Source organism: Myotis lucifugus, unplaced genomic scaffold (genome assembly GCF_000147115.1).
Source record: "Myotis lucifugus unplaced genomic scaffold, Myoluc2.0 scaffold_786, whole genome shotgun sequence".
Lineage (NCBI taxonomy): Eukaryota > Metazoa > Chordata > Mammalia > Chiroptera > Vespertilionidae > Myotis > Myotis lucifugus.
Window position 1 is genome coordinate 221753 of NW_005871834.1, and position 8282 is coordinate 230034.

Genomic DNA, 8282 nt, shown 5'->3' on the forward strand with positions numbered 1-8282 from the left:
GGGGGCGTGTTAGCAGCCCTCGGTTCAGGCTGTGCTCAGTGAGAAGGTGCGTTCCAGCCGCAGTGCCTGGTGAGCCCAGGTGGTGCCGGACCCCGGCCGCTGCAGGGGGCCTGCTGGCTGGGAGCACCCTGTGCTCTGCCCCTGACCTCCCGCAGGAGGGGCTGGCTGCTGACTGGGGTTCCTGCACGGCCTGGGGTGCGGGCAGGGCGGTGCGGCTCATGCACTGTTCTCATCTTCACTCTCCGTGTCCTGGCCCTTGTCAAGGCCACTTCCTTTTGTGACCACCCTGGCTGAGGGGGCTCGGCCTGTGGAGGGCTCCCCGCAGTCCCGCCCCGCCCCCACGGTGGTGCCGGGTCACCGGGAAGGAGCCCTGGCACGGGCAGGCCGGTCCGGCTCAGGTGCTGAGTTTCTCTCTGAAACGTCGTTCTTGCTAAAACCCTCTGCTGACCACATGCGAGCAGGCCCTTCAGTGGTTGAAGGGAACGGTGGACACTCCCGTTTCAGAGAACAGAGCCCACTAACGCTTGTCCTGTGTGCGCCCGAGCTCTGGCCCGAGGGGCTGCACTCACGGGAAGGGGCACCTGGGTGCTCACAGCAGAGCCCCCAGCAGGCCCGTTTGGTGGGTGTCCTCGGCCCAGGCCCCTGTGGGGGCTGCGGACAGGGAGTGGGGGGTGGGGCCTGCACTGTCCTTCCCTGGAGCCCATTGTGTGGCTGAGCCGCGGCCAGGGCACCAAAGAGGGCACAGCGCCCGGTGCGGGTGCTGGGGGGAGGGGGAGGGGACTGGGAGGCACAGGTCTGCAGGCGGTTTTCCCAGGTTTGGAGCCGGAGCAGCAGCCGCAGGGGAGGGAGGAGGGGGCCTCCCACTGGGGCTGCCCCTGCTCCCCAAGCTGCTGAGCGCCTGCCCCGGGCTCAGACCCTCATCGGGAGGGTTCGGGGGGCAAGGGTGGCAGGGACAGAGCCAGGCAGAGCCCAGTGTGAGTCTGTCTCACGCCGTCTGGGAGGCAGCTGGGGACTGTGCCCTGTGCTCCCTGCATCGGGACCGGCCCCTTTCACCTGGTCACCGTCTCCCCTCTCCTCACCTCCCGCCCAGCTCGGTGCCAGCCCTGCTCACCTCGCTTACACCCGGCTGGGCTGGCCGGCAGAAAGGAGGAAGAGGGGGGCACAGGGCCTCCGACTGACCAGACCTCGATCGCTTGGCCGCACTGTGCTGCAGGGGTTAGAACTCGGGAGGTTACAGGGAAGGGGAGAGGGCTGACCGCCCGGTGAGGTTACAGGGAAGGGGAGAGGGCTGACCGCCCGGTGAGCTTACAGGGAAGGGGAGAGGGCTGACCGCCCGGTGAGCTTACAGGGAAGGGGAGAGGGCTGACGGGCCGGTGAGCTTACAGGGAAGGGGAGAGGGCTGACGGGCGGTGAGGTTACAGGGAAGGGGAGAGGGCTGACCGCCCGGTGAGCTTACAGGAAAGGGGAGAGGGCTGACGGGCCGGTGAGCCGTCTCCTAGGCGTCTCCGGGCACCGGGGGTGGAAGTGGTCAGTGAGGTCACTGTCCCACAGCTGCTCGGCCCGGGCCCTCTGTCCTGCCTCAGCCGCGCTCGCCTCTAAACATTTCTCGGGTTGGTAAGTGGAGGTGTTTCCCTGAGGTCGCCCCACTGACCTCTGCGCCCTCTGCATAACGGAGAGGCTGAGGTTCCGGCCCTCGTGCTTGGATCTCACAGGCCTCTGGTCTGTGAAGACCCGGGATTGGAGCCCAGGTACCCTCCCGGGCTGGGCTTTGCTCCGGCGTTGGCAGAGGCCGGAGAATCTAAAGCCTCTGGAGGCAGCGGAGGGGGAAGCCCCGCGCCCACAGCCCCGCCCACTCGGCGGGCTGGGCATTGTCTGTGCTGAAGGATAACCGTGTTGTGTTCTGCTCCTGTTGCTTAAGGGGCAGGCGGGTGGAGACGGTCGTGTGTGGAGCCAAGGAGTAGCTGGGCTCGGGCCTAGGGGACCCGCAGGGTGTGGGTCACTCAGTCCCTGACCCCTCCAGCCCCGGCTGCAGTTGTGTGGCAGGTCGCCAGGCCGGTGTGGGCTCTCGGCGTGGCAGCACAGGGCACTCACCGTGTGGTGGGACAAGGCGTTCCTGTGGGGCAGCCAGGCCTTAGCCACACGCCCAGCTGTCAGGGCCGCGGCAGAGGGGGGAGTGGGGCCGGCTTTGTACCTGAGAGGCTCAGACCTGAGCAGCGGGGGACAGACCCACTCTCCAGCTCACTCCCTGGTGAGCCCCGTTCTCTCGGGCAGGCTCCCTCCGCCTGTGCTTGAGCTGCGAGTGGGAGGGGTGCCTCCCCCCACCGTAGCCCCAGAGCAAGCAAAGGGCTCCCCTCGCTCAGTGTGCCTAGTCCAGGGCCGGCTCTGGTTGGCCCATCCGTTTGGATGGGGCCCAGGGGAGAGGCCACCGGGAGGAAGGGCGGAGGGCTCCCCCACAGCGGGGATGCTGGCCCACAAAGGCCCACCGGGTGCTTCCTGAGCACTGGCCTGGCAGGTGTGTGTGAGGCACCTGCAGGAAAGAGGGTGCGGGAGGGGGAGGGTCTCTGCAGAGGCACCAGCTGGCAGCGCAGGCTGACGGTTCAGACCAGGCCACACCTTCTCCTAGGTGGGGCCGTGCAGCTGGTCGTGGACGCAGGACGGTGGGGCTGTGCTGGGACCCGAGCCCTGACCCATGCAGCGTCCTGTCCCTGCCACACCTGCTGCTCCTGGGAAGCGGGGGTGGGGGGGGACCTATCATCTCTGGGTCATCGGGGTCGTCACTGGGCGGCTGCCCTGGGGCGGAGTGACCACCGCGCCTGCTCTGTGTGCAGGAAACTACAACCTCTCGAGCGTGCTGCCCACGGCCCCCGACATGGCGCAGCTGAAGGAGGGCGTGCGGTCCGTCGCCGGGAAGCTGTCTGTCTTCGCTAACGGAGTCATGACCTCCATCCAGGTTTGTGGGGCTCCGAGGACGGGGTCTGAGGAGGAGGGTGGGCTCGTGGTTGTGAAAATGAGACTGGGGCCACTCTTCAGTCAAGGAAATTAGATTTTACATCACTGATTTAGATGTTTGCTACGTGTGACCCAGGGCATCGTAAAAATCAAGTTACCATTTCCTACTGGTTTAAACTTTCTAATTTATGACCCTAGGGGAACTGTTACAGGAATCATCATGGTCCTTATCCACTCCTTTCCTACATTGGAACAGAAATATTAAGAAAGTAAAAATGACATTTTTTTATCTTTAAAAGGTATTCTATGAATATCTTTTCCAAAGTAAAAAAGATTACATTGTGTATATGCAATCCTGCTTTAAATGACGTTTTGTTAGGAGCATTTCCATGTGAGTAAAAATTCTGCAAAACCCACATTCTTTCCCATGGGAATCCATGGAATGTACGTAACAATTTTCAGGCTGGCTCTGGAGAGAGCACTCTGACCTGCCGGCGGGCAGGCGGGCAGCTGGTGTACAGGCGGGGCGCGCAGGCTCACGGTCATTCTTGTGTTATTACTTATAATCACTGTTGCTTCCCACACACCTGTGCACCTCCTTTGCCCACCCTGTGTAACAGCCGAAGGCCGCCCTGATTGGGCGAAAGGCTTCTCTCTGAGCCTTCTGTTCACGTCAGGTTATTGCCGGGGACTCTGTCGCGAATGTAAGACACGGCCCCAGTTATAATGCCGAGGTTGTGAGTTCGAGCCTCACCTGGAGCACAAAAAAAAAAAAAAAAGACATGGTCCCAGGAGTAGGGCCTAGTGGGGCCTGGTGCCTGCAGGGTTCCCAGGTGGGGGTGGGCCCCCCTGGAGAATTCCAGAGGCCCCTGCTGAGGCCCTGCGGGGAGTGAGTGTCTGGTTGGGAGGCAGAGCTGCTCATGTCCCTGGGGAGCGGAGCCCGTCGGTCCTGCCACGAAGGTGACAGTCCTGGTGACACATGAACCTCCCATCCTTAGTCACCTGGAGGTGAGCAGTGGAGGCGCAGAGAGCGGAGTGCGCCCTTCAGCGAACAGAGGTCAGGTTCAGACTCCACCTGCGCTCCTCTGTCCCCTCACACCTGCCTCTGGGGGCTCCCCAGGCAGAGCCAGGCCGCGGGAATGAGGACGTGACTCGAGTGTTTGTGACTCTCATCGGGCTCTCTCTCTCTAGGACCGCTATGGTTCCTAATCCTGATGTCATGTGCTTCCTGGAGGAATTCCTCGTTAAGGGACCGAGGCCCGCAGACTGCAGCGCAGACGGCCCGTTCTGCAGGTGGCTCTGCTGCCTGGGCCCGCGGCCTAGACATGGCTGACGTCACCTTTCCTTTGATGTAGAAGCCTTCTTGTCGTCTCTGTTCTGTTACTTCCTGCACATGCCCTCTCTGCCCATCCATGCATATCCTCGCTTTACTTTCTTGGAATCTTTAGTTCCGACAGCTGGGGGCCTGGAGACACGGCCCCTCTCACCCCGAGAACAGAGAGCCTTGTGTGGGGGTCTCAGCGTGTACGACCCATGGGCTAGGGGCTCGAATCCGCCGGTGCCAGCTGGGCCTGGAGAAGCGAAATTCACAACAGACGTCTCAGTAAAAATGGAGCAAAAAATAAAAACAAAAGACCAAAATGACTGGTGTCTAATTGACAGATTGCTTCCTTTATATTTGCACACAGTCAGGTGATTTCAAAATAATGTTTAAAGTCACCTGTCCCCTTGTAAATGGTTTATTTTGTATGATCTATAAATTCAAAAATAATTTCAGTGAGTGCTTTTAACAAACCTAAGTTTCTGCGTTGCCAGGGAACTAATCTCTTGACAAGGTGTGGCTGTTTGAATCTATTCGAAATATAAGATGAGAACTCCCTAAGTGCATTTATAAATCGATAGAGTGTTCAGAATTAAAAATGAATAAGGTAAGAAGATACACTCACGGGAAACATTTCAGTAAGTGGGAAAATAGTAGTTGTAATTGGGTAGTTTTGTTAATATTTTCTATCTTAATATTTGTTTTTTAAAAATTACAGAATGTGTATAAATAAAGAAAAATAGCTTGGCTGTGTTTTAGACAGCATTGAACATATTGCTCAGAACAGTAAAATGTATTTGGAATGTGATGAACCAGAAATACAGCTTCAGCTGAATATTTTGTGAATCTTTCTTAAAGCTCCAATGATCAGACTCTGAATAAACAGTTGCAGCAGGTGCGTTGCCGACTTTTTTTTACCAAAGTTTATGAGACTAATTATCGAATTATCGTACATGAGGGCTCACGGGGTGTGACATTGGTGTGCATTTGAATGATGATACAGCTACCGATGGACTTGGTGTTTTGTTTTGTTTTGTTAATCTGAGGGTATTTTTTCCTTTTTTTTTTTTTTTAGAAAGGGAGGGAGGGAGGGAAGGAGGGAGAGAGAGAGAAACATCGATGTGAGAGAGATACATTCATTGGTTGCCTCCCACACACGCCCCAACCAGGGCTGGGGTTGAACCTGCAACCCAGGCGTGTGCCCAGAGGCCAGGGCTCGCCGGGTCTGTTTTTAATGTACGTTTGGGGCCTGATGTCTTGTCATTAACTGAGGGAGCGCAGTGTGTGTGTGGGGGGGGGTGTCCTTGCTGAAAGTGAGGTGAGCAGAGTGGCATCTTTCAAGCCCAAGGGGCTCACATAACAAGACCCCACAGGCAGGGGCTTAACCAGCAGAATGCAGCACAGTATCCCGTAGTCCCAGAGGCCAAAGGCCCAAGGTCAAGGTGCCGTCGGGAGGGCCTGTCTCCAAACAGCCCCGTGGGAGTGAGGGCTTCCGTGGGAATTGAGGGCAGCGCTCAGTCCAGCCGTGTCCGTGAGGAGTCCTCCCACTGGGTGTCCTGCCCCCGGCGGGAGCCTGGCTGGGTCCGTGTCCCAGGAACCTGCTGGGTTGCGGGTTCAACCCCAGGCCTGGTTGGGGCGTGTGTGGGAGGCAACCAGCACAGGCTCTTTCCCATTCTTCAGGGGGACGGTGGGTCACTCCTGAGTGTGCCCTGCTCTTCCCCATCCTCGGGGTCCTCATAGGGGGGGCCTGGGCAGCCGCACCCCTGCACCCCCTCCCCTCGCCAGGGCCACAGCTTTAGCGCCTGGCGGGAGGTGTTTCTGAGCGGAGCGGGGCTCATTACCCCCCAGCACAGATGCCTTTGTGTGTGTGTGTGTACATGTGTGCACGTGTGTGCATGTGTGTACGTGTGTGTGTGTGTGTGTGTGTGTCCTCAGTGTTGTGTTAGAACAACGTGCGTGAGTGCTTACATAGTGAAGAACACGGTGATTTGACCATCCAAGGGCCCGATGTTTCTGGGGAGGGGGAGGCAGAGGGAGCGGGAGGGGAGTTCCCCGTAGCTCTCACCAGAAGGAATTTGCTCTGAACGTTTCTATCACCGTGAAGAGCTGTTGGGAACGTAGGTAAACAAACAGGTGTCGGTGCTGCCTTGGAGACAAGGACAGCGGTGACCAGGGCGTCCAGAGACCGGGAGGAGCAGCCGGGGGACTCGGGGACAGAGCCAGAGCGGAGCCAGCCCCGCTCCTCCCGGGCCGCAGGGCCTCGACGCCAGCACCTGGGCCGCAGGCCTCGGCGCTCCCAGCGCCCGCTCTGCCCGGACACCGGGCGTCGGTGTGAGCTCCCTCAGTCCTGCGGCGCTGCCCGGGCAGTTCGCGGCCCCTCCTGCCCACACCCTGCCCCAGCGCCCACGGGGAGCCCGTGACCATACCAAAGAGGCTGCTATGGTGGGTGGACTTGCACCAATCTCCCAGGATGCACGGCGGCGGTGGCAGGGGGCAGGACTCGGGCACCCTGGCCTCGCACTGGGAGTCGGGGTGACTGACCTCCCAGAGTCAGACTCTGAGGACCCAACGCTGGCCCTCCCCAGCCCTGACCTCTGCTCTGCTCTGCGGTCACAGGACGCAGACAGCTGCTGGTGCTGAGTCTGTGGTTGGTTGTGAGGCCTCGTGCTCCCTCCCTCCCCTCCCCTCCTTCTCCTCCTTCCTTCCCCTCCCTTCCCCTCCCTTCCCCTCCCCTCCCTCCCCTCCCCTCCCTTCCCCTCCCCTCTCCTCCCTTCCCCTCCCTTCCCCTCCTCCCCTTCTCCTTTTGCGGAAGCCAGTTCCAGCAGGTCATAAGTTCAAGAATTTCATCAAAAGGTTGATGGAACTTGGGGATGCAACAAGGGCTGAGTCACATGTGTTGTCACCTGTTGGGAGTGGCTGATGGCATTTCCCCAAACCTGAAAAGGATGCATTAAATTGATTGATTGCTGCCAGACAGCTCAGGGCATCTTAATCCACATGGTATTGCCTCATGCTGGCCAAACACCTGAACAGCCTTGGCGATTCCCCCAAATCTGACAGTGGACTCTGTATAGGAAACCCTGGCCCTTGGAAGTGTCTATCTCCGCCTCGCCTCAGGACAATTTGTGTTAATAGAAAGCATGGGGTCCTCAGAGGAGGAGGTCTTGGTTTCTTTTAAACTAGGCTCCTCTGACCCCCAAATGCCTTTCAAAATTATGCTTCGTCTCTGGACTAAAGTTACACACACCTTCTCCAGATTGCTGAGCTCTCTCGACCCCGGCACCCTTTCCGCTGTAGTTCTCATCCGGGCCTCGCCCAGGCCATGGTCTCACCTAAAGCCAGGGCGCCGTGGCAGGAAGGCCGGCAGGGACCTGGCACGGATGGACGGATGGTCAGACGGACAGGGATAGTGGGGAGTGGACACCAGGGGTCTCCGGCCACCCAGGCTGGTCTTGCAAACAAGCTTCCGTGGCCCGTCTCCCTCCCTCCCCTCCGCCTGTGCTGGTCCCTCTCTGGGGCCTGGGCGCACCCCTAAGGCGGCAGGTGGTGGGGACACTGTCCATCCCCCGTGAGAAGCCCGCTGTGCTGAGGGCCCGCCCTCAGAGGCCCTCTCCCTGACTCATCCCGGCAGCGCCGCCTGCACCAGACATGACCTCTGAGCCCTGAGCCCAGTTCCTCTCTCCACCGGCTGCCCTTCCTGTCACCTGGTGGCTGCGCCCTTGTCTCCACCACACCCCGTGGGCATGGCTGCTGCCTCCCTCAGGGCCCGGCTGGGGAAGGTCACGTGTCTGCTCAGCACCCAGGGCTCCACCTGGGTTTACATCCTCACTACCAGGCACTGGGCCTCACTTCCTGCCTGACCCGGAGGGTCCTGCGGGAGCATGGGGGTGGGGGGCGCGGGGCGCCTGCTCTGGCTGCGTTTACTTACGCTTCCTGGACTGTGAGTAATGCACGTGGTTAACAACCTGGCTGGCGAGTCAGTGCCAGCCCAGCAGAAAGAAAAAGGAGTAGG

At 59.6% G+C, this 8282-nt stretch overlaps 1 protein-coding gene across 1 annotated transcript in view; it reads left to right on the forward strand.

Annotated features, from left to right (window-relative positions):
* ARFGAP3 (ADP ribosylation factor GTPase activating protein 3) overlaps positions 1-5187 on the forward strand; it is a 43750-nt gene extending 38563 nt beyond the window's left edge. Inside the window, exons 15-16 of the mRNA XM_023747054.1 lie at positions 2802-2950; positions 4141-5187. Of these exons, the coding sequence (XP_023602822.1) occupies positions 2802-2950; positions 4141-4158 (167 nt within the window). The 3' untranslated portion in view covers positions 4159-5187. The remainder of the gene's footprint in view (positions 1-2801; positions 2951-4140) is intronic.
* The last annotated feature ends 3095 nt before the right edge of the window (positions 5188-8282 follow it).